Raw genomic sequence first — 26724 nt, 5'->3', positions numbered from 1 at the left:
ATATGTACTCTTTATTAAGGCTATTCATATCTTCCATTTTAAAGGAGCTGTTGCTGTAAAGAACATATTTTTAGGCTTGACACATCTAATAATTTTCACTCAGTCAAACATCAGAGGCAGCCCATCGTCGAGGCGCCAGAATCAAACAAACAGTAACGAGGACGAATTTATGTACCAAAGGTTGTAAATTGAGTTTAAGAAAGCGCAAAGGAAAGTTGAAAACACCCCTGTGCAAGTTTATGAGGTAAGTTCAAATATGATTTAATCATTTATGCTACATGGAGAACCAAAGTAAGGCTGTGATTATTAAATACCACCTAGCTGTTAGCGACAGTTAACGTTAGCGTTAGTCAACATCTATATATATTCATATCTATGGTCAACATCAGTTTTGTGACTTATGATGGTAAAATGCTGCTGTGATTTAGCTAATATTAAGAAAAGTCAACGGAAAATTGGACTGATAGCAAGCTGCATATCAGTTAAAACAATAAACGTTGATGTAGGACACATTCATTTATTCATTCATTCAACAAACCGTTAACGTTACAATAAATCTAGATTAACGTTAGCTGCTGGTGGCTCAGTTTTTCTCAATCTTCATTAAAGCTTTAACAGTAAAGACATACAAGTCTTTAAAACACAACCATTACAGGACTATAGTATTGCTCCTATTATATCAGTTAAATATCTAAATTATTCTACCACTCACACATTATATTTTTATTGAATGTATTGTATAGATCTGTCCTTCACTCTCCACCATGAAGACCTCCAAACCAGCAGAGCAGACCTCTGCTCAAGACGAATGTGGTGTTTGGCTGGACACTGTGCAACTGAAAGGAAAAGCTAAACAGGTAATTGTGGAAACTTGCTTTAAATTCTGACTGAATGGCTATTTCATTACCTCTCAAAACCGCAGTGAATTAATACATTGTTCACAGCAGATGTTAATAACACACTAAACCACTTACAGTATATCATTATTAGTAAGTAATATCATCTTATCCAGAGCGTCTTACACGGTTATTGTACGTGAGTATATTAGTAGGATCACAATTTAATCTTATGTTTCAGAAACGACTTGCCCGTCCTATTTCTAAACTGCTGAATCCCTTCGCTGGAAGCAGAGCATACAATTTGGCTGTGGCTCTCAACTTTACTCAGACCAAAATGGAGATGCCGAAGACCAAACAGAGCTCTATATCAACCTTCTTCGCACCTCAGCGCAGAGGTATGTTGCAAAAAACTCTGCTGTCATCAGGCTGTCAAGACATTTCTTGTCATGAGTATTGTCATCTTCAACTAAATCAGTCAGAAGCTGATAAAGCTGCAGTAGACCATTGACTTAGTTGCTTGAATACATAAATTGACACATTCCATTTCTTTTTTGTTAACATAACATTTGTTTATACCTTCTGCCTAAAGTTCTCAATAAGATGTCTACTTCTGAAACAATGGATCCAGTGCGGCCTTCTTCACCATCTACCTCGTCCACACGTGCCTTAACTGCACCCACCCCTGTAGTATCGGGGACAAAACGAAGACGTGAAATAGATAGAGACTTCTATAACTGTGAGCCTTGTGTGGATCATGCGTGGAAAAGTGAAAATGTGACTGAGCCTGAAGCAGCAGAATGGCAGGAACCGGCTGCAAGCCATACACCTTCTCAAAACGTGTACGAGTTTGAAGAAGAGCAGTTTGAGGAGATAAACCCACCGCAGAGTAAGAGGAGGCTCACTGCAGCATCCTCATTGACAGGTGACAGTCAACCTCTTCCACAGGCGTGGAGTCAGGACCCGCTGCTTACCTGTAGCCAATATTTTGAAGGTGAATCTTACCCAACTAACCAGAAAAACATCACAGCAAAGAACTTTAGTGACTCTAAGCAGAGTTTCCTTAACAGCCTACAAAGTGAGGAAGCCTTTGGTATCCAGATTGATGTGGAAGGGAGGACCTCGACTCAAAACCACTTTCATTCTTCTCAGGTGGATGATGAGAAAGAAAACAGCAGATTTTTGTCTTTTAAGTCCCCACGAAAGCACTCACCTCTCACTCACATTGAGCCTCCTTCAAATCATAAATGGACAGAAGCAATAACGGCATCACCTCGAAAATGTATTCCAGAGCAGCTGTGGAAAAGAGCTGATAAAAAGGCAAACCTTGAGTCACCATTCAAATGGAAAATACCAAGCAGCTCTCCTCCAAAAAAAAACTAGCACTGCAGCTCTCCTGCAGAGAGGTTGATGAGGACAGTCTGGCCATGTTGTTCACCCAGGACTCTGAGGGCTTCAGGGTAATAGCACACAGAGGTCTGCAAGCCAGGAGTCCTCTCAAAGATCAGAGTAACATCAGCTCTGGGACGGAGAGAAAGAGCACTTACAAATCTCTGATAGAGCAGGAGGAGGAAGACGAGATGCTCTTTTCTCAAGACTCTCAGGGAAATATGGTGATCAAACACTGAAAGGAGCCTTTGAAATGTCATATAGTCTGGATGTAGATAATTGATCTCTACTTTAAAAAATATGTTTTTCTGTGCTACTAGAGCTTGAAATCAGTTGTTATAAACTTATATATCTTGTTTGTTTGCATAATGACTTGACTGATTTACTTTTAGCAACTTTAAAACTATTGATATATTTTCTGTGACTGTCTTACCTTTCTTTACCTGTAAATCTTTAGTATTTTCCCGGATGTCTCAGTCTACTTACAGTTTTCCATATTGGAGTTTGCTTGTGTTTGTGATACCAGGTATTATTTTCTTGTTTTTGGTCTCTACGATGCTGAAATATCTTGCAAGGTGCAGCTTTATTTTGCAATAACACTAACAAGCAAGAACTGAGTTTTGATTTTATTTGAAAAAATGGTACACAGTTACATCAATTTGTCTTCATGTAAATTAAAAGTTTTAAAAAGCGTTTCTGGTGTTCACACTATCTTCTCTATCTTATGCTGGTGCCATGTGCTACATGTTAGGACAAAGTAATATAGAGACGAGTAAGTGCTCAAGTTACTACTACTGTTAGTCTTTAAAGGTGTACAAATGCAGAGCTTATAACTTGATTTCTAAATATTCAGATAAACTAGTAGCCAAGTATTAAATTTACTATTTTTAAATTGATTTATTGCCTTCTGCAGAACACCTGACATTGTTACATTCGTCTGAGCTGATTGATTATACTGTACATACGCTAGCAACTGTGACATCTGCCGTCAATGCAAAATATAGTGAGCAGTGTTGCATAAACTTCACTCAATTAGTGCAACAGTGCTACATGACTACCATGCACTATACACATTTTTAGAAACTAAGACACGTTTTGTTAGAAGACAGACCAAATAGTCCTACACTTAATTTATTATTGTCTGGTTGGCCACTGAATGTCATATGTGCAGGTTATGTAATCTTTAGCCTTTTCTGGAAAACAATGTGAAACTGCTGTTGTAGTCTAAACTGTGCTTCAACTCTCATACAGTTAATGTAGATAGAGTACAGTCGTAATAATGTTGAAATATAATTGCTTATATTTCAACAGTTACATATTCTATTACGCAAATGCTTGTATTGCCATGGCACAGAAATGTAAGAAAAGTTAAATACGTTACAGTTTGTGGGACTTAAGCCTGATATATCCATTTATTCTGTATTCTGGGATGTGTTTTGAAGAGAGGGATAATCAACCTACTTTTTGGTTCACCTTAATCAACAGCTCTCAAAGTGCTATAAAGACATGAAATCACAAATATAGGAACAACAAGCGGACCAAAAGTGAATCTGTTGCAGCAATCCCTTGTATATCTTGGACGGAGCGATTTAAATCAATGATGATGATTTGTGTGCTGGTGGTGAGGACGCATTAATCAGCCTGCGATCTCAGTGGGTTCTGTCACCAGTTTGGAGCCATCCCAAACAGTCTTGAACTGCTCCGGTACCGGAAACTCCCTCTGTAGGACAACCAAGAAGAAAACCGTAAATGCAGCTGTGAAATGAGAACTACACACATGAAAGATTCAGGAAAATACTGGATTCACACACATTCAGAGATCCAACACTCTCCTTGTCCTTTATCTCAGACACTCACGTATTCGTCATCTTGTGGTACCAGGATGTTCATCTCAGAGCTCTTAGCACTGACGATGTCACAGTTGAGGGAGTCCTTACTCAGATAGACCTGGCAGCCCTCTGTCTTGTTAATGGAAATGGTGGGAACCGTTCCCAACACCTATAGAAAGACATCTTGCATTTATTGATGTGTGGCATAATTTGCACTCATCTAAAAATAAACAAACAAAACTGATTCCAATGATGTTTTAGCAGAGGATAACATAAAATATGGGATACCTAAATGAGAATACAACACAGCTGGTCCATACATCAAAGCAACAAGTCAAAAAGTCTCCAACAGAACTAGTATTAGGTAGCCATGAGAGGCAATTAATATTGCTGTTACTCTGAAATGTGAATACATTTGCTATAGCCTAAAATCCTTCAGATCTACTGTATTGTATGTTCAACATAAATAACTGACTTGTGCATCTTTTGAAGCCATTGTATTCTGTAAATGTTTTTCTCACCTGTAACTGAATTGCCTTTGAGTTGATTATCTCCACAATCCCGACTACGTTTTCAAAAACCAATCCCAGCTTCTTGCAGTTGTCTGAGAGAGTCAATACGTGTAAAAATAGGCATCATCAGAAATTATGAATTTCACCACACATTTTCAGTTGGTTTTCAGACCACTCACCTATGATGATGGAATTAATTTTGCCCTTGATTTGCAAGGTGGAGTTGTTACATCCGAAGACGTAGACCACTTGTTTTAGCTCCGTCTCTTCAATCATCAGGTCGTGTTTCTGCTCAAAGTACTCCTGCAACCACAAGGGAACAGATGCATTCAATAATATTAGACTTACCACAATATAAAACCATAGTATATCTTCCTTTGGGAATAATCCCTTAAAGACAAAGCAAACATTTTACGTACCACCCTCCATTTTTTCCCCTCCAGCTCCAGCAGAGGGGGTCTTTTCTGAACGGCTGCCTTAGGCGAGTTCACAGTCCCTGGGGACTTTGTTTTGGTCGGTGTAGCTTGCGAACGCAGATTGGGGTTCTTATGGGTCTTCTTGTCATCTGATATATGCTTCAGACCTACAGTTGGAAACCATGAGGGAAAATGATTAATGCACATGCAGGCATGTAGCAAGGATTTTAGACATGCTGACTCTGGATTCCCACTGAATGCAGAATGGCTGCGGACCGGCTCCGCTGCGTGTCTGCTGCGTGCTCCGCCGTCCATCAATACCCACTAGGTCAGGATTTTGCGAATTCACATAGAATAGAACCACAAACCAACAACAGTTTGTTTCCATCCAGAGGAGTACAGGGGAAACGACTCTGTGCTGTGTTTTCAAGGTGTAGTGCAGGGAAATATGATCCGTCGTGAGCACGGTGTATTTTATTTTGAAAATTAACCGGATGTTTATTTTGTGTCTGTGCTCGACTTCCTGTCCCGCACTGTCTGCCGTGTGCTGAATTGCTGCGGAGCTCTCCGGCGTCCAGCAAAAATAGAAGCTCTGCGTAACAGCTCCGGAGGGCTGCGGACCGCCGGAGCTGGGACGCAGTCGGAACGCAGCCGTTCTGCAGCCAGTGGAAATACACACATTGACTTTAATGGAAATCTAATGACTCCGCCGCCGTTCCGCCGTCCTAATTCCCTCAGCACTATCTAAGAAAATTTAGCCAACAACCAAACTCAAAACATTGAACAGTTTCAATACAGTTTCTGTAAATTGTATCTCCTTACAAGGTGTAGTTCCTGTGGAAAACATCAAACCCCTTTTACAATTTAGTTGTCTGCCTAAAAACAACCACATTTTAAAATATTTAGTCTAAGAACTGCTTGAATGGGCTTTAAAAAAAAAAATCCATGTTTAATTGTAGAATGTAAAGTCCTATTTGTTTGATTAAAACCTCCCATATTCACAGAAATATCACAGGACACAATAGCATCTGTGTCATCTATAGTAGCTACAGTATGGCCCTGTACACATGCATATTGTATACTGTAATCTTTCTTCAACCCACCTTTAGTGATGTCCATGCCCTGGTTGAGCTGGGCAAATAGCTCTGAGTGTTGGGCCAGCGCACTGCCCGCCTGAGGCTTGGAGTCATCATCAGTGAAGACTGGAGGTGGGCCGGGGGGAGGAGGGGAGGTGGACAGGAGGGAACACTGGGGGTCAAAGAGAGAAGGAGGAGCGATGGGACCCTGGAGGGTGGAGAAAGAAAAAATGTTAGAAAGCAACACTGCATTTTAGCTTTGTGAGCTTTTATTGAGAGGTGTTTTGTAAAATAACAGCTGTAGTAACATATCTCTCCAGCAGGGGGAATGTTGCACAAGAATTCATGTCTTTTTACCAGCAGACCATGGTGTATGTGATTGTCCTCTCAGTACAAGCAGTTGAAAAAAAATGTTTAGTCTTTAGTGCCAAGAGATGCTTTGATGGTGGGGAAGCACTTTTATTTACTAGCAGCTTTAACGTTGTTACTTTCTCTACCTGTTAGTAGGCTACCACATACATACTGTATCAGCTTGTTCCAGCTCTTTATTGAAGCTATATGATGTTTACACTGGGTGAAATGCTCAGACCCATGACTATGGTCTACACCAATTCAACAAATGGAAATATTCTAGATATCTCGTGCATTATTTTATATACATTTCCCAAAAATATTTACCTGAAATATTTCGGCTCTTTGGAAACTTCTTGCATCTCTGCTAGAATTTCAAATGAAGTTTGTGGCTTTGAAAAGTGTTGCTGGCTGAGCAGTATAAGTTTATAACTATGCTAATCAGGTCCTGTAATTAGTGTTCTGGTCATCTCTAGTCCACCTTAATGTGTCTACAATAAATAGAAGCTTTGGTTTAACAGAGCCGTGTACAGTAAAAGTGCACAGACATCTATCGACTTCTACAGTGAGGAAAAGCACACACACACACACACACACACACACACACACACACACACACACACACACACACACACACACACACACACACACACGTGTGGATTGAAGACCTTGCACAGCTGCCAGAGACAGACAAACAGACAGACACACACACACACACACACACACACACACACACACACACACACACACACACACACACACACACACACACACACACCTATCACAGTGGTTCAACTGTCACTTTACGTGCTTCTACAGTACAGCTGAGACTACTTGATCTTTGACACAAGGTACATGTGTCGTGAATGTCATTGCTGAACAATGCTGACCTGTTACGCTAAACAGCTCAGTGCATACCACTGTATTAGAACCAGCATGTGTGTGTGTTCATGCATGGCTGTAAAGCTGTCTGACTGCTTCTTTGTGTTCATGCTTGCTTGTGTTTGTGTATGGGTGTACACAAACAGGTTTGTCCGAAGTAGAGGACAACGTAAAATTTTTGTGAGAGGGCAATTCTGACCCTTTTTTTGATTTTGAGGGGCATTTGGTCACAATTAATCGATCTTGATAATCAATAAATCATTTAAGTCATTTTATAAGCAGCTTTTATTTGGCATATGTGACAGTAAAGTGAATTGTTTTGTGTTTAGACTGTTGGTCAAACAAACAATTTGATAACTTCACTTTGGGATTTTTGAAGTTGTGATTTCACTGTTTTAAGACATTTTATAGACCAAAGAATGAATAGATTCATTGAGAAAATCATTGTCGGATTGATCATTAATGAAAAGTATTATTTGCAGCCCTGCTTTAGACTGTGTTAATTACTTTTTGGTGAAAAGACACCCCCATTTTCTCATCTGGAATGTACTTATGTACTACTTGTGCTGCCACAAATTGCCTGCCGGAGCACGGAGGGGACAGTCTGAAAAAACCGTGAATAACTCAGTGACAGAAATTGTTAAAAATATGACAATCAATAAGAATATTATTGATTTCAGTCTTTTTTTTAATGAAATTCTTAATTCTCTAATTCCTTTTTGCCATGAGCCTGATCTGAAGCATAACTGATGTGACTGTCTGTGTTTGTTTGTGTGTGTGTGTGTGTGTGTGTGTGTGTGTGTGTGTGTGTGTGTGTGTGTGTGTGTGTGTGTAAAGCCTCCTCCATATGTCAGCCTGTGCATGTCAGAGTATAATCGTGTCACTAAAGCCCTATCTGATCAGCAGATGACGGCTGCGTTAAAGGGGGACCAGCTTTGCGGTTTAGGTTACGCCGCACTGTGTGTACACAGACTCTTTGTCGGGGTTCTTCTGTGAAGAAAACCTCCATTCAAGTAAACCCTGAGGACCACCTGTTGGTACCACACACTCCCGTCGTTGTACGCACACACACTGTGTCCCTCACACACACTTCAGCTCTGTCGTCTGACAGCAGGGACAACAGCTGACACACACAGCCACTACAAACTCTCAAGTTTCTGCATGGAGAAAACACATGCATGGACAGCTGTTGAGCATTAGCTTAACCTAATGTTTTAACATAGTCATTTAATGTTAAAGGAACAGTTTCACATTTTTGGAAATACGCTTATGTACTTTCATGTTATCTTATTTTATTTCACTCTTGCTGAGAGAGTAATACCACTCTCTACATGTCTGTATGGCAACTATCAAGCTACAGCTCACAGCTTAATTTAGCTTGGCATAATGAATTGAAACAGGTAAAACATGCCTGCCAGTATTTCAGGAAGTCACTGTTTCAGGCCAAGAAATGGTCCCACACATAATCCCTCGTAAAACCTCAACTTGTCCTTTTTAAACTTAATAATAATTAATTAAAAGAGATACAAATGTACCTTTGGGCATTGCCATGCTAGCTGTATCCCCCTGTTTCCAGTCTAGTTGCTATATGCTAGGCTAAGCTATGCAAACAGTCTCCTGGTTATAGCTTTATATTTACCGTAAAGACATGAGAGCGGTATTGATCTACTCATCTAAAATCTAATCAAATAACAGTGAATAAGTGTATTTCCCAAAATGTAACTACTGTTATGTTAAGAGTGAAATTGCACTACAGCTTTCCCTTAGTGAATTAATATAATAAGACATAATAAAATAAGGTAATGTGCGTGTGGTAGGATTTGGTTTCAGACTCTCATAATCTCTGTGATCTAGTGAGTGTGAGTCCAGAGAAGTCCCAGAAGAGACATCCATAAACAGTGTGTGTGGGAGTGACAGAGGTTTTGTGAGCTCTATGGAGAACTGGGTTGTGCAGCTACTGGAGAGAATCTTGTTCATTCATTTATTCATGCTCTCTGCAGTGGTTTATGTAACCGGCTCCATAACTAAAAATGGAAGTTAATTTGAGCTCTGATATAAAAAATATCACGGCCTGCGAATAGAAACTAAATGAAAACACAGTTAAGATTATACACAAGTTGTTACAGGAGTAATGTATTGTTTTTAGGCAAGTGTATTGTTAACTTTGAGAGAAGAAGTATGTTATACTCACACTCTTGCTCCACACCAGTCCTGTAGAGTGGTGCTGTTTGATGAAGGACTGCATCTCGTTCCAGATCGACAAGTAGGAACGCACCCAGTCTACATGACGTCTGTCGCTGGGAGAAAAGGGCAAGTTGATGAGACAAAGATATTATGGTCAGATGAAAACAGAGAGAAGCATGGCGTAAGTAGTAAGGTAGGAAGGAGCAAAGGTAGGAAGTGGATGCAAAAGGGGATGTGAGGATGGACAGTACTTACGTTTCCTTGTAGTCCTTCAGCACTCGGTTGGTGTAGAAGGTAGCAGCATCGTTCATCTCCTTCACATATGGCCCTGGCTTCTGACACTGAGAGACATGAAAGCTCATTAGAAAACAGAAGCACTGTGAGGTCAAAGCAGTCCTATACAGACCTTTGAGAACATATCTGACTATCAGCACATTTGCCTTCATTTGAGAGTAAAGAGTGCATTGTGACATTAGGGTGATGTTTGATAAGACCTGTTTTGAAAAGTGCCGTCCTGACAGCATCTTACACTGACCAGATTCTTTAAAGGCACACTATGCAAAATTTGTACCTTAATATAACAGCTTCGAAGTCATTTTGTAGTAGGGCGAATCATTCCAATAGCAAAGCAGGGGGGGACGCCGCTGTAAAAACCAACAATGCAAGTTTGGGAGGTGGCGCCCCATTAAATCTCGATCACAAATTACTGTCGGTTCTGCGAACATCCGCTACGCCCGCCAGAACCTTTTGGACATCGGTGACCAGGACCAGATATCTATTTCGAGTGTCTTTTATTACACGCACAACATCCCAGACGTCATAGCAAGACCGCCGGGCTCTTTGTGGATTGTTGTCGGGTCTAGGAGGTCGTGCAGACGGAGGAGGGAGAGGAATAGCGGGGCTGCAGGTCCAGTGTTATGCTAAAGCTAGCATAGCACACAAGCCAACTCTACCGAGCCTGTATCTCTCCGATGCCAGATCCCTGGTGCATAAAACGGACGACTTGGAATTACAACTTGCTGGAAATCGCTATGTTTGTGACTGCTGTGTTTTGATTATCACTGAAACCTGGCTTCACTCGGGGATACCCGATGCTAGCATGCAGCTAGCAGGCTGCACTCTGCTCCGCTGGGACAGGACTGAGGACTGTAAGAGCAGAGGAGGGGGGGATCTGTATGTACGTGCATGAGAACTGGTGTAATAACAGGAAAATTATAGATAAACACTGTTCCCCTGACCTCAGGTACATGTCTGTAAGATGCCGGCCTTTTTTTCTACTGAGAGAGCTAACAGTAGTGATTCATTACAGCTATGTATATTCCACCCGACGCTCTCTCTCCTGCTGGACACCATAAACGAACAGCAGCTGGCCCAACGCGATGGTGTTCACATAATCGCAGGAGACCTTAATAAACTTGAATACTGTACTCGCGACATTTTATCAACATGTCAAGTAAACTTGCTTGCATTCTATGTTGTATGTTGTTGCACTTGCTTGTTGTATGTCAGTTTTTAGAATGATTATATAGGGTATTTAACACTGTTCCTTAAGGTCTCCTAATAGGGTATGTAACATGGGTTGGGCTGAAAATGGCCCGGGTGCAATTCTATGGGCCGTATGCATCCCTGTGTTTTGGCCCTATTTGGAACGAGAGTTTTTCTTCCAAATATGGTATGCTCATGAATATTTAGATGAGCAGTGCGCTGATTGGTTGAGCGAACCACATACACATACATTGGAGACGAGACAGCAGGTCTCATATTTCAGACACTGCAATGTTTCGTTACTAAATTCACTTCTGAGACTTTTTATGCAAGAAATCAATTATATAAGCTCAAATATGGGCAGTTTTATGAAAATGTATGGCTAATTGCAAATTTGGTAAGACGTGTTGGACTTCAGGAGCTCCATACAATCTGACGAGACAGCGGCAGCTGGCTGTGCTCCATACCCAAGGCAAAGTCACCGTTTCTGGGTTACTGGACTACCAGGGCTCCGCGGAGCTGGCCGGCTGCCGGCATAACTATAGTATATTTACGGTTTGAATTTCATCACGCCACATTACAGCAACCCTAAGGTCTTACAAAGCTAAAGCTTGTGTCCGATTTAAATTGAATGCATTTTTGTGAACTCCGACACACAGTCGGACAAAATTTGCAATTAGCCATCAATTTTCGTAAAACGGCCCATATTTGACCTCTACATAGTTGATTTCTCCCATAAAAAAGTCGCAGAAGTGAATTTAGTAATTAAATAGCAGACAAACAATGTATAAAATTTCTGAGATCTGCGTGACCTAGATTCAGAAGACTAAGCTGACCTCAGGTCAGTGGTGTAGCCTATATAAATGTTGGGGAGTGACAAAGACTAGAGACTAGAGCCAAATAAAGGACAGCCACATAGTTGACGTCTAACAGTGAGCTTTGTTGAGATTCGCCTGTTTTCAGCAGCAGTTTTAAATTGTGAGATTTGCAGAGGAAAGAGGTGTCAATGGAATTTTGAGGTTCTATGTATGTCCTATTTACCCTCCAAACTGTCGTTTTTCAACTACAAGGTAAAATCGGTTTTGCTTTCTATCACCGCTTTAAGTACTCAAGTAGGCATCTTCTTACATGTGTTTTCTTCTTTACATTTCTGTGTTTGTGTGCATGAAAGTACATAATTGTACTTCTCCTTACCACAGCCACCCAGCCTAGAGCGGGGATGCTCTCGCTGACGGCTGACAGGTGGTTGAAGAGGCTGCTGCCACGGTTTCGTTCACGGAAGCTCTGGATCTCCTGGATGTGATCCGAAATTGGCTTCAGCAGGTCTTGCAGCTCCGTCTGCAGAAGAAGAAGGGGGGAATTAGGACGGCAGAAGGATGCAGGAGAAAAGGAAGAAATGTCACTGTGATAGGAGAATGCAAGATGGAAGAGCTAGGGAGGGTGGTAAGAGATTGGGACTTGTAAACATTTTACATTTAAATAAAATCACTTCTTTAGCACTTCTTCTTTGACATGTTTCAAATACTTTTGATTTTACAACCCCAGCGTTGTTTACGTGCCCACCCATACCCAGCCTGTTCTTGGTGACAGTCAGTAATTCCTAAACTAGGCTACAGGACAGTAACTAATTTTATTAGCCAGAGCTTTTTTCCATTGGATTTTCCAGATCTCAGCTACAGTATAGCTTATCTCCCAGCCCTCAGCTCCCCTCCCCGCCGCTCTGTTCCTACAAACATTCCTCGGTTCATGGGGAGATCCCTCTGGCCTTGTAAGGCATACCGCTCCTCCAGTGTTTACAGTTTACCTATCACACATGGACCCGCACACACATAGATTCAGGAAGGAACACAATGTTTCACTGGGGAATTTCTGCTTCAGTTTTCTTGTTCTGATCTGCAGTGAAATGGCTGCTATGTGAAACATTTACTGTTAATGAGCTGTAAAAAGTGTTTATTTAATCAGATGAGAAGTTGGAGAACACTTCTCTGTTTATGAAGTAGGCCTAGCTACATGCATTAAGATAAGCCAGTATATTTGCTTTGATAATATCAGCCTTTGTCATATACCTGATGTATGGTAAAGTATCTTTTGCTAAAGTTTATGCTTTATTCCACAGCACACAGTTCATTTGTGTGTGTGTGTGTGTGTGTGTGTGTGTGTGTGTGTGTGTTTGAGTGTACATAAACATATCTGGTTTTTTTTGTGTATCTTTTGTATATAATATATATAAATGTTGGTGTGAAGTGTGAAGTCATGGTGTATATGAAAATGCAGCTCCTATGTGTGTGTACAAAGGTGCAATCAAAACAAAAGTAGACATTCTCCTTTTTTGCCAACAAATTCTTTTCCCAATCAGATGCACATGATCTCCACAAGCTGAGATAGATGCTCCTTTCTCTGCTCCTCCGGCTGCTTTTATTTTTACTAAATCCAGTTGATATCTCTGTGCGAGCAGCTTTGAAGCAATATATTTTCCCTGTCCAATAGAGATACCATACGTACATATATGTACATATGTCTTGGGTTTGCTGAGTAGGAATGTAAGGATGATTTGAGGTAACATGAATTTAAGTGTCAATCATGAACCACAAAAAAACATATTAGGGGATCATTGTTCAATCACCTTTCTCCCTCGTTATTCAGTTTATTCTTTCAGTTTTCAGCACTTAAATATTTACCCTGTTCCATCTTTCTCCACTATTTCTGCAACTAACGATTATTTTCATTACAGATTATTCTGCTGATTATTTTTTCAATTAATCAATTCAATGTTTTTTCTATAAAGTTTTCAATAATCATGAAACATGCCCATTGTGGATTCCCAAGGCCTTTAAATGTCCAAACCCAAAATATTGTTTACTATCATAAATAACAAAGAAAAGCATGCAATCTGCACATTTGAGAGTCTGGAATTAGCATGTAAAAAAGACTAAAACAACAAATCAATTATCAAAATAGCTGCAGATTTATCTAACAGATAGATCAACTGATCGTTTCAACTGTACTATTTATGTGAAAATAATAAAAGAGATCTGCCGACTCCTCGAGTCCATTAGAGCTGTCTATCCCTCTCTACATCACACAACAACAATGTCATCATGGCTCCCACTGAAAGTACGACTTGTATTCTGTGAGTCAGTGTGAAGAGAGACAAATATATTAGCTGTATTCCCAAGTGCACTGTAATCTGTAAATGTTCTGGCAAATTTACATGCTGGCATTAAGTCAGAAGAGGAGTCAATTTTCCATATCAGGACAAGCTATGTTTTCTATAAATCTTCAACCACAGCTTTTGTGGGAACAAAAACAGAGATATTCCTAAGCACAGATACATCTAGGTTGTTCTTACATAAAACATCTCTTAGAAAGTCCATGTGCTGTTTGGTATAGCTAACATTTCCACCCTGCTTTTTGCTAGCTGTTTCCACCGTGCTTTATGCTAAGCCAAGCTAAGCTAATCATGTGATGCCTGTAGAGAAAAAGAAAGAAAAAGAAAGAAAAAAAGAAAGAAAGCAAATAAAAACTTTAACAAATGTCTAACTACTCCCTTTTAAATCAATATACAGTGCTACTGTGGGTCTATTTAAACTAAACAAAACAATTCAAAGGAACAATTTTTAGGGAATACGATTAGATTGTTACCACTCTCATGTTTGTACGCTAGCTAAATATGAAGCTACAGCCAGCAGCCAGCTTAGCTTAGCATAAAGACTGGAAACAAAGGGAAACAGCTGGCCTGGCTCTGTCCTACCAGCACCTCTAAAGCTCATTTAACATGTTATATTTCATTTGTTTAGTCCATACAAAAAACATTTATTTTTTTAATTATAAAAACCAAAGTGTTTACCTTGCTGGGAGCGAAGGAGCTATCCTTTGGGCTGAGCTAGCTTTATGAAACTAGTGCCAGCAAACAGTTAGCCTAGCACAAAGAAGAGAACTTCATCAGAATCAGACTGAACTAACGCAGCTCCTTAAATTCATAGCGTAATGAAATGTGATTGCTCACTGATCGTTTGAACTGCACAGTTGATGATAATCTCTGAACTACGCTAAAGAAAAATGACTTAAATCAGCTAAGTGATTCATAATTTCCATTGCTCCACAGGCAGATCTCAGTCCAACAAAAAAATGATAAAAGAAAATATATGTATGGCCACATGGCTTAGAAGTCAACTGTCTGAGGCAGAGATACAGACAGATACAGAAAGAAAGAGAATGAGCTGACAAAAGGATCAAAAATGTCGGCTCACATTATTCGATGGGAAGTGTGTTACAATAGCACAGCGTCCGAGCCTTCCTATACAAGCAGTGGATCAAAGGTGGAGAGTGGAGGGCGACAATGGGAGAACAACTGTAACTGTGAAAGTCTACAGTGTCTGAACTGCCAGACACACACTAACACACATGAACAGGCCAACTTGAGGTCACATGAGAGAGAGGCATACTTTCTTTCACTCTATCTATCTGTCTGTCTGTCTGTCTGTCTGTCACACACAGAGACTCACTCACACACACACACGCACACGCGCGCGCACGCACGCACACGCACACGCACACGCACACACACACACGCACACGCACACACACACACACACCAGGCTCAAATATAGAACATGCCCATAAAAAGTCAGAGAACACAACAGGGGCTGTGCTGCAGAGAAAGACCAGAACTTTGTAATCTGTGTGTGTGTGTGTGTGTGTGTGTGTGTGTGTGTGTGTGTTTGTGTGTGTGAAGAGAGGCTTCACTAGTTAAAGTCACACAAACTTTTCCTCCTAGTGTTGGTCCAACCTAATCAAACCTACAATTAGATATAGGGCTATATTGTCAATGCACATTATTTTTAACCCACACACAACCAACTTTGCATTCATACAACCATCTTAAGTTGTCTGATTATATAAACACTCACAATATATATATTCCATTATGACATAAACACAAAAGACTGCTAAGAAAATAAATTAGCTCTTTCATCTTTCAGCTTGAATTGCTGAAAAACCTGAATATTGATAATTATTAAAGGCCCACTGGCACTGTGTTAATGATTTTTTTATTGTTCCAGACAAGGTAAAATCTTGAAAAGGGGTCAAGTTGCAAAGCTGCCAAGTTAAATCTAAAGTCCTTATGTCTGTGACTTGAGTCCAAGGCTCAAATCTCAAGTCTTTAGTAGAAAATGGACAGAAAACCCTAGTATGTGTTTGAAATATTCAAAAATAGATGAAAGAAGCGCTCTATGACAATTCCATACTTGGAAAGGGGACAAGACTTGATACAATTCTTTTCTGCTCTTTTCCATATTGTTTTTGGGGTTTATTTGGCCAACAGCGATACAGAATTTCATCTCCTCTTCCCTTATATCTCTCTCCTCCTTTCTCTAGGGTGAGTCCCTCTCTCTCTGTAAAACTCTCATTCTTTCCTTGTTTGCTTTTCTGACAATCACTGAAAGCTCTTTTCACAGCCTCTTAACCAATGACCGGACAGATAGGGAGTAATCACTTCCTGGTTGGCTCCATGGAACTCTGTAAAACACACACTCACACACACACACACACACACACACACACACACACACACACACACACACACACACGGAAGGCCAATGGAATGATATCATATCAGCTCACACACACACACACACACACACACACACACACACACACACACACACAGCTTTCTCTCCCACCCCCCTTTCTCTATACGTGAACATGTTGGGAATGTGTTGTATTAGCGTTTTCTTAGTCAAAGAGCAGCGTAATCCCTCTGTGAACAGCCTGGCTTGCTGGGGGACACAGGAGGGGAGGACACGGGTCAATGACGTATAAGGATTTTCAACAGGCCTTAAAAAAAAAAAGTCATGTGGTGCAACCGTGAATTATCTTAAAATAAATAATTTTCTTAAACATGCTTAAAGTGATGGTTCGGAGTAATTTCACCCTAGGGTCCTTTGCACCATGACCTCTAGCCATACACCCCCCCAGAAGCTTTTTTCACCTGGGTCGAACATTGGGAGAGTTAGCGTAGAGTAGCGTTATCAGCTGAATAGCTTAGCGCAGGGGCTAATGGACCCACGTTTGTATCTCGTAAGTTACCCCACTAACAATGCCCAAAATGATACCAAACTTCTACACTAGTACAAATAGGTTATGCACTCATAAAACGATGGATTGGAAAGTTTGTAAGTACACCAGAAGTTTATGAACACTTGCCTGCTCTCTTCTGCTAGCTGCTGCTGCTGCTGCTACCTGCAGTTAGGGACATCTACAAATTACAACACCGAAAAGAGATACAACAAAAATATTTATTAATTGAACTTTTTTTTTAAAGTAAGTGCTTTAGTATAACTAGCAGGAGACAAGTAATAATTGAGGTAAGTTTGGAGACATTACCTTATTTAATCATTAAATTAATAAATATTTTTGTTGTATTTCTTTTCGGTGTAGTAATTTGTAGACGGCCCTAAGCACTCGCCTAACTGCAGGTAGCAGCAGCAGCAACAGCTAGCAGAAGAGAGCAGGCAGGTGTTCATAAACTTCTGGTGTACTTACAAACTTTCCAATCCATCGTTTTATGAGTGCATAACCTATTTGTACTAGTGTAGAAGTTTGGTATCATTTTGGGCATTGTTAGTGGGGTAACTTACGAGATACAAACGTGGGTCCATTAGCCCCTGCGCTAAGCTATTCAGCTGATAACGCTACTCTACGCTAACTCTCCCAATGTTCGACCCAGGTGAAAAAAGCTTCTGGGGGGGTGTATGGCTCGAGGTCATGGTGCAAAGGACCCTAGGGTGAAATAACTCCGAACCATCACTTTAACACTTTTAACAGGTTCTCAGTCATGGGACCTTTAAATACCAGATAAATTACAAATAACTAATGATTTTTGAAATGTTAAAGTGAATAAATATATGGGAGAGATGCTACATATATATTTAACTAAAGAAAATGCATTCAGACGGAAAATGTAGGTGTCACGTCATTGACCCACACATTGACACACAACACTGAGATACAGGTCACTTCTATGTTAAATGGGAAACATTTGATGCAATTTGTAACTGCATGTCATCACCTGATGCAGTTAACTGCAAGGTTTTGTTGCTGTGAGCACAAACAGCAGCAGCCAATCAAAACGATGACATCAAGTCACATGGTACTATTACTGTATTTCCACCACTTTGTGTTGGTTATTATAAAACCAACAAAGAGCATACTGTAAACATTAATAATGACAGTGGGACGATAAGTGGTGTTACCTTAAAGGATACACATCATGAAAAACTCACTTTTTCAAGCAGACTGAGCTTTTCGAGAAACAGGCGCTAAAATGGAGCGTTTCAGACAGAGGGCGAATTCAGGTATAATCAGACATTATGAGAAAAAGAATGTGTTTTTACAGCATTAAAGCATGTAAACATGTTATAGTGGCAACCCAAAATACAAGTATGCACCTGAAAATGAGCATAATAATGTCTCCTTTAACTGTTAATGACAGTGATGGTTGGCACAGATGATTTATATTGCTAATAATACACCATCAAATAACGTTTTTAATTGTTTAAGTTAAAGTTGTTTTGATTTAGTTAACAGTAAAGAAGTCTATATCCTTCGCGTTCCACTTCCGGGATTGCTCCGGTGCTGCAGGAAATTCTGCCAGATGCATGTATTTTCTGTTTCCTTCCGCTTTCTTTGTGTTCGAATTTTAAATTTGGTGGATTTATGAAGACTATTGTTGACTGCTCCTCAGATCTCTGCATTGTAAATTGAGACAGCTAGCTAGACTATCTGTCCAATCTGAGTTTTCTCTCGCACGACTATTTTGCAGCGGCTCATTAAACCAGAGCACATTTTCCTCCGATCCCCGAATGCTATGTGCAGTGTAGCCAGACCCTCCTTCGGCGTGCTTGGAGGACTAACAGTAAAGCCACCAGGGCGCCTCAAACCTTATAGTTTTACATTCTAGCACAGGCCTCAGAGTTAAGGGGAAAGTGTCAGGAATAACTGGCACATTGGCATATTTGCTATAGTAATGGTTTCAATCATTTTATTTATTATGAATTATATAATCAAAGGTCTAGCCAAATTTTCTGATCTTAACCCGACAGAATAAGTGCACATTCACAAAATTTCTGTGGGATTGGTGCTGGATGCCAAAGAATAAAGATTGCAATAAAATACACTGGAATCACTGATCCCTTTAATTCAACAGTGACCGCACAGCTGTCACACCATCACCAGTAGGTTTCAGCATGTTGTACCTGTGCAGGTTCCTGATGCACGGCAGCCATTTTGAGAAAGGTTCTCTGAGTCTGCAGGGCGTTGTTCACCATCTCCGCCTGTCGATCATAAAGAACCAAAGTCAGATAGGTTAGGATTATAATACATGCTACACATTCTATATTTTTTATACTGAATAAAGACAATGTTACAGTCCCCTGATTTGCATGACATTCTTTCATTCTCTTTTGTTTACGCCTTGTGGGTTCTCTCCCGCTTATTGAAATCTAGGCAGTGAATCTGTCTCTTAGACATACAAAGAAAGTGTAGCCACACACACGCACACGCACACCCACACACCCACACACACACACACACACACACACACACACACACACACACACACACACACACACACACACACACACAGTGTTGGTTAGTCCCAGCCAGCTGTGTCCTGTATGTGTTTGAGACCTCCAGTTGCGGGCCAAGGGAACCACCAGGAAGGCTTTCTCCATAAAAGGAGCTTTGCAAACTTAGAGAAACTACCCCTGGCTCTCGCTCACACACTCCCCCTCCTTCTCACCCCGTTGGGAAGCAGAGATAGAGATCTTCTTTTGAGGTACTGAGGAAGAAATACTTTACTTTGATTTCTCTCTCTCTGCCTGCCTTTACTTTTCTGTTTTGGAGCACTCCTTGTTGTTCTGAATATATTCAAAGGACATGACACAGCTATTATTGGCAACTGGCCTACCACAAACACACACTTGCAGTCCTAGTGGGAGTATGGGTCATTACCAAATAGGAAAAGGTGCTCCACTAGCAGTTTGATAAATGAAAGTAAGAGCAAAGTTCAATTATACTCCCATCCTTGGCTTTGTAGAGGACAGGAAACTTTGGACCATGGACCTCCCATACACAAATATCACTATCCTTCAGCTTTCCAATGCCTCTAAATGGGATCTAAAGCAGGAGAATCCATGTTTGTTTATAAATGTGCATCCAATCAAGTAAAGGTTGGCACAGACTGCCTGCACTAGTTGCTCCACTTGTATTCATCTGTGCTCCCTTTAGAGAATAGCTTGGCTCATTCCTTTGAGCAATCCACCTTCGAACCATCAAACCCTGATTCCCCATTACCAGTGGTCACCATGGTAGGCACAGAAAGTTCCATTGAAAGTTGATAGGGCAAACATTCAAATGAGACGTTGCCGCCACGAGGGCCAGTGATCAACTTGAGGTTTACATTAATAGTTGCTTTTGCCAACAGCAGACTGGCAAACCAGCCCTGAAAAGTGCCTGCATGCAGTTTGTATGTTGCACTGTAATAATTAAAAGGCCACTCATGAGTCTATCAACATTTTGATTAACTCCTCTCTTCTTTCATCTGGATTTTGACAACTCAACAATAGAAGGACACAGTTGGCAGAGACTTTAGTGAATTAATCAAACACTTACATAACTTACAATTACTTAACTTACATGTTTCTCCACCTCGCTTCCTATGGCTCGGCTGTTGTTCATGTACTCGGACATCGGACCTCTCAGTAGGAGGTCAAAGGCCTCCACACACTGAGACAAACCTGGAAAAACAGGGAGACATCACTGCTCTCATGTTGAGCTTTCACTTAAATGTACCCAGTGCCTGTTTAACTTGTTGCTCTGTCTCCCAAACCTCTGAGTATGATTGAGCACAGACTTGCCTCCATCGATGCCATTGACACAGCCCCCGTTAGCCATTCCGCTGGACGCCTGCATCGTGACGGACATCTTCTCCAGGCGAGTCACAGCTCTCTCCAGCCTCTCCATTAAACCTTCCATGGTGACAAACCTAAAAAAAAAAAGAGAATTGTTTCTTGAGCTGTACTGTGACCTTTCTAATCTTTGGTATTAGTTTTGTGATACAGTACGATGTTTCACTTCATTGATCGCAGAATAAAATTGTCTTTTTTCCCCTCTCTCAACAGGGAGGTGAGAGATCAGTACTGGGTCCTGATCAGAGGATCACTATTTATGACAGAATCACTATTCAACTTCCCCATGCTGCTGCTCACTGTTTAAGAAAAACTGGCCCATGTCATTACAAAGTGAAACTAAATGTAGCCAATGCAATAGGCTTTATGTGAACACTTTCTCTGTTTGAGCTGTCTGGTCCTGTCCAACCGTTACAACTTCTGCCATGAACACATGCACGTATCACACAATTGCATGGAGGGACAGAGACTGGAGCCAGGCTGAGAGGAAAAACAGATAATTGAGTGCAGTGGGGGAAAAATTTAAGAAAACCTGGAATGATACCTGATGAATATACAGTACCTTTAGATACATACAATAGGAAGACATGTTTTCTGCTCCAGTCAAAGTGAAATAATCAAATCAAATTAATATATACAGACATTATGTCACATATATAACCACAAAAATGGTGAAACAGTCTGACAGTCAGAGTGACTCTATCAGATCACCTGTGCTGATGTTGAAAGAGTGACCTCAATGACCCTGGAAATTCTCATGATGACATTTAGAGATGAAACACTTGAGACACCCACACAGATTGGACATTTCACATACAAGATTATATAGACTGTAGCCAAACTCAGTTAGCTCCCTGTTATGAGGTAAACAAATCTCCAGCTGTGATCGAATGCCACTGAAACACGGCACAGACCATATTGTGTCTCTTTCTTTAACACTGACCAGCCATATGCCTCACCATGCGGCAACGCAGGCAATTGGTCAACAGAGTGGAATTCAATCTAGCAACCCACTGCATGTTTACGCAAACTACTGCTAGGTAACTTTCCAATCTGGCACATGCTACTTTTATGTCCAACACACAATCCAATAGTGTGAGTTATAATCTGTTTTATTTGCTTCACAAATTATCTATAAAAAAAAAAACAGGAGGCTATGTGTCACATTAATATGGCAGCTATGTAGACTAGATTGCTTTCCCTGTCTGTAATCTTTGTAAATTATGTCTTGTAATTATGTGCTATGAGCAGCAAACATGTCCTGATGGGCGTCATCGAGTCATCTCTGGAGAAACCTCTCCTCGGTGCCAGATGCCTGTCGCAAGACTCAGCTGCTATTTCTGCTCTCTGGGTCACAACAGCTCTGAAACCTGGAGAGCATGTCATCAATGTAGACTGATCATGTACAACAAGTCAGATATGAAGCAGCTATCCAAGACATTTGCTTGGATCAAGTTTATTTCTTGAGTTTAAACTGTGATAAACTAATTTTAATCAAATTATTAGTCTTTGCATTTTGGTACCACTTTTTCACCCTCTATACAAGATTAGTTAGTTAGTCTTGTAGCCAACAAGACATTTTCTGTCCTGGAGTACACCTGTACACCACTGTAGTAAGGTGGTTAGCAGAGGGTATTAAGGTAGATAATAAATAATTAAAATAATCACCTGTTGGAGCCCCATAGTTGTCATAATTGTATACATTAGATAGAGGACAGATAATCAACTACTCTATTTGCTAAAGTCCCAAACACTTAACTTAATCACTGTCTCACTCAATATATAATGTGTTTAAAAACCATGAGACAGAAACAGCCAGCGTTTGCACTGATTGTATTGTCAACCAGCCAAATTCTGCATTGCAATGCAAACCATGGCCAATGATGCTCTTTTAGCTTTTCATATACACTCAATGTAAGCCCATTACAGAAACTCAAGCCATTGCAGAAACTTAATGGGAAACAGCCAGAGTGGGTTTAAACCATGAGTGGTACAAAGAAAGTAACACACCAGACCAACAACACAATGTTGCCGTTAATGGAATTCATCCATCAATAATGTTCAGCTGTTGTATTAAGTAGAGATTAGTAGACCCCACTAAATGAACACATTCCTCCCTCTGTTCCTGCAGACAGGTGGGCAACAGCGTCTGACACATAAAGACCCCAACCAACAGCTGAGAAAGCACACATGCTCCTGCAGTGAAAAGATATTACTGACTTCACCCTGACCTGCATGTCTACGCATGATCTTTGGGGCTATATTGGGCCACAGCCAGCTGCTATGGGCCTACTGTAAGGTATTCAAATGTAGGTCTCAACGTCCTGCGCTGCACTGTACAAATACATTTTAGTAAATTCAGCAAATAATTGTTTTATCGGTACTGTGTTAATGCTACAAGAGCTACAGCCGTTCATACAGCCACTAAAACAGGAAGCTGTGATATCATCAGTATGAGCTGTTGGTGAAAGTCTTGGTATTTTATATCCACTTACAAAAAAACTGCTGTAGCATCTTGGTTTTTGTTGTTGATTTAAATAAATCACGGTTTAATTTAACTGTTTGTTTTTTTATTATATGCATCAGCCAAACCGCTTGCTGCCCCCTCACAGCGAGGGAGAACTAATCACTCAACGAAATCCCGACTGTTCACTGTCCCGGCTCCCAAATGGTGGAACGAGCTCCCCACCGACATCAGGATGGCCGAAAGCCTACACATCTTCCGCCGAAGGCTAAAAACACATCTCTTCCGACTACACCTTGGATAATAAAAAAAAGAATTCTTGAACCTGTACTTTCATATGGCTCTTTGTAGCTTTGCTTATTTCAAGCTAATGTACTTGCACTTACCACTTGTTGTCTGGAGTTTGAACCTTCACAGTTGAAAGCACTTAATTGTAAGTCGCTTTGGATAAAAGCGTCGGCTAAATGATATGTAATGCAATTATAGGCTATAGGGCTCGGCGATACGGCCAAAATCTTCTATCACGATATAGTACAGTAATTTCATATCTCGATAACGATATCTATCCCAATATATAATTTTTTCTGGTTGTTCAATAAATAAATAGTCCTTATGAAAATAACCACATGGTAAAGCCTTTTTGTATACAGACAAATACTGTATATACGATAGCCATTTTTATATTGGTTTGACGAAATATCGTCATATCACCCAGCCCTAATAGGCTACAGCAGCCTATCTATATAGATGATCTGAGTCATTTTACAGAAACACCCACTTTTGGAATAACACATTTTGGAATTCTTAAAATGTATTTAATTTTCCTACATTTAAAATTCAGGTTACATTATTAGTTAACACTTTGGCTTCATAAATCCACATAAATGAGAGCTTAATGGGTTTTTGTAAATTTTGTTAAAACTGGTGTTACCATGAGGAGCAGTAACACTAGTGACGGTAACACCAGTAACAGTTTTTATGAAATATGTATTTTACAAAATGGAAGCTACAGTACCTCAAACCACATGTTGCTAATCATGCTAAACACTCTAAAATATTTAATTTAATCCATTTGTATAATCATTTTTTTTTACATACCGATTTTTTCAGAATAGGGATTATTGTTAAATGGTGACACCAGTGACGTGCCACCAGGGGACAGACATTTTAATAATATTATTTATAATATTTAGTTGTATTTTTGTTATGTTATCCACTTTATAAATGTGATATTGTTGTAAACATCATTGCATTTAAAATGGGAGAAAAATATCTTTTTAAATTCAAAACATGCTCTTAATCCTCCATACATGCCCGTGGGGACAAGCAATTTTCTTGTACTTGGAATTTTATATAATTGATTAAAACAAATATTGTCATTCATGGCTCAACTAGGTATAATTATTCAAAAAACATGCTACATTATTCAAATATAAAAATTAAATGTGACTATGATTAAAGTGTTTGCTTTCTTGGATTGGTGGGATTGCTATGGACGAAGTACACATGGCGAAACACTGGTAAGAGCAAATTACGTTTAACCATGTATACAGCTAATTTAAAAAGCTCACATTACTGTATTGTGTGAAAAGTTAACATCACTTGATATTTTAAGTTGCGTTTTCTTTTGTGGGGTGCAAACGTTCCACCAAAACAAGTTCCTTCCCGAGACTATTTTGCAGAGCCAACATCGCTGCGTCCGAGCTTAGCGCTGCCTAAGACTATTGTGATTGGTTTAAAGAAATGCAAACAACACAGTGTTTTTTTCTCCTATTCCAGAATGTATGTGTGGTGCAGCCAGACCTTACTCCACAGCACTGTGAAGATAGGTCTGCGTAGTCTATATCCACAACCTTCCACTTCCGGGATTGCTCCGTTGCTGCCGGAAATTTTGCCGTCTGTACTTCTTTTTGGCCGGATGTCCTTCTGCTTTCTTTGTTTTGGCATTTTAAACTCCGGTCGATTTATGAGGACTATCGGTTAACTGCTCCTCAGATCTCTGCAGGGTAAATTGAGACAGCTAGCTAGACTATCTGATATCGCTTAGCACCGCACGAGCCCCAGCGCGTCTTCAAAATAGCCTCGGGAAGGAACTTGTTTTGGTGGAACATGTGTATGTACAAAGGTTGTTTTAGTTGTGCAACAGAAAACTCAGATTGGACAGGTCTAGCTAGCTGTCTGGATTTACCCTGCAGAGATCTGAGGTGCAGTTAACCATAGTCTTCATAAATCGACCGGAGTTTAAAATGCCAAAACAAATAAAGCACAAGTTAGCAGACATCCGGCAAAAATTAAAGACATCAGGCGGAATTTCCGGCAGCATCTGAACAATCCCGGAACGTTGTGGATAAAGACAATATAGGCAATGCGAGACTAATTTTCATTTAATTAATTTTTTTCTGAGCACTGAGGACTTCCTGTCAATGTTGGCTCAAAAGTTAAGTTTAACCAAACTCATCCTTAACATGGAGGAGCCATGATATAGCCTAAAAGCTCCAAAAGCTACTAAATGGACCTCGAGGTGATTGTTTTGTTAACTGTTTGGTCAGAAATGATTTTTAAACTTCAAACATCTACAGCCTATGTAATTTATAATATTAACAGGCTGAAACTCATATAGTCTGATTACAGTTGCTCATCACGCAGGCACGTGCAGGCAAAAGATGACGCTTATAAAACTTGACACACTGCTGGCATGCTGACAGGACTTTCACCGCCCCTCAGATATGATGCTTCACGCCACAACAATAACAGTTACTCGAAAGGAACAAACGAGATGAAAGAAAACAATCAGTACGAAATCAACACAGTGCTCTTTTACTGCGTGCTAAATATTAAAAAAAAAAACATGGCGCACAGGGAGCAGGTGAAGATGACTGTGGACATTTCTGCGCAGTCGGACACTCAATTTTAACCCTCCGCCCCACCCCGAAAATTAACTAAAGTTCACACTCAGTTAGAACCTCGTCAGTATAGAAACATCTTACCTCCCTCCTCTGGTCCACAGTAAATTTCAGCTGATGTTTTGTTGGGACTGTCAATATCCCGGGACGGATTTGTGGCTGTGTGCTGCGGCCGTGCAGTCCCCCCTCTTGCCCCGTCACTCAGCTGCGCACAGCACCGTGACTCTTCCGGGATGTCCTAATTAAGCAACACGGTGAACCTGAAAGCCTCACAGCGTGCAGAGAGGACCGTGACTCAGTGCCGCAGTATCTCCTTTGGGGCGGACAAGCACTTACCTCGCAGGCAACATGGCAGCCTTAGACAGCCCTGCTAAAAATAGACGAGTTATTGAGGCTGTGGCGAAGTCTACACGGGTCTCTCCTGAG

At 40.5% G+C, this 26724-nt stretch overlaps 2 protein-coding genes across 2 annotated transcripts; one reads left to right on the top strand and one right to left on the bottom strand.

Moving 5' to 3' along the window:
- Nucleotides 1-20: 20 nt before the first annotated feature.
- aunip (aurora kinase A and ninein interacting protein) lies at nt 21-2979 on the top strand. Its single transcript, XM_028596813.1, has 4 exons — nt 21-244; nt 744-857; nt 1078-1234; nt 1429-2979. The coding sequence occupies exons 2-4, from the start codon at nt 765-767 to the stop codon at nt 2217-2219; spliced, it is 1041 nt and encodes a 346-aa protein (XP_028452614.1). The 5' UTR covers nt 21-244; nt 744-764; the 3' UTR covers nt 2220-2979.
- On the bottom strand, nt 2834-26724 carry cap2 (cyclase associated actin cytoskeleton regulatory protein 2). The gene is made up of 13 exons (XM_028596812.1): nt 26383-26724; nt 20881-21008; nt 20660-20760; nt 19219-19296; nt 12155-12298; nt 9731-9816; nt 9483-9588; nt 6086-6266; nt 4986-5149; nt 4746-4869; nt 4576-4658; nt 4083-4223; nt 2834-3945 (listed from the first exon to the last, which is right to left on the bottom strand). Exons 2-13 carry the CDS (start codon nt 20996-20998, stop codon nt 3862-3864), a joined length of 1410 nt encoding a protein of 469 aa, XP_028452613.1. The 5' UTR covers nt 20999-21008; nt 26383-26724; the 3' UTR covers nt 2834-3861.

This window comes from Perca flavescens, chromosome 14 (genome assembly GCF_004354835.1).
Source record: "Perca flavescens isolate YP-PL-M2 chromosome 14, PFLA_1.0, whole genome shotgun sequence".
Classification (NCBI taxonomy): Eukaryota; Metazoa; Chordata; class Actinopteri; order Perciformes; family Percidae; genus Perca; species Perca flavescens.
Note: the sequence above shows the minus strand (reverse complement) of the source record. Positions and strands in the feature narration are given on the sequence as shown.

What these genes read in the sequence shown, in the direction of transcription:
- cap2 (XM_028596812.1), bottom strand. Translation starts at nt 20,998, where the DNA reads ATGGAAGGTTTAATGGAGAGGCTGGAGAGAGCTGTGACTCGCCTGGAG. An exon ending in GAAGCGAGGTGGAGAAACAT is followed by an intron (nt 19,297 to 20,659) that starts GTAAGTTAAGTA and finishes TATGATCGACAG; the next exon opens with GCGGAGATGGTGAACAACGC. An exon ending in AGGGGAAAAAATGGAGGGTG is followed by an intron (nt 4,870 to 4,985) that starts GTACGTAAAATG and finishes TTGTGGTTGCAG; the next exon opens with GAGTACTTTGAGCAGAAACA.
- aunip (XM_028596813.1), top strand. Translation starts at nt 765, where the DNA reads ATGAAGACCTCCAAACCAGCAGAGCAGACCTCTGCTCAAGACGAATGT. An exon ending in TGAAAGGAAAAGCTAAACAG is followed by an intron (nt 858 to 1,077) that starts GTAATTGTGGAA and finishes CTTATGTTTCAG; the next exon opens with AAACGACTTGCCCGTCCTAT. An exon ending in CTTCGCACCTCAGCGCAGAG is followed by an intron (nt 1,235 to 1,428) that starts GTATGTTGCAAA and finishes TTCTGCCTAAAG; the next exon opens with TTCTCAATAAGATGTCTACT.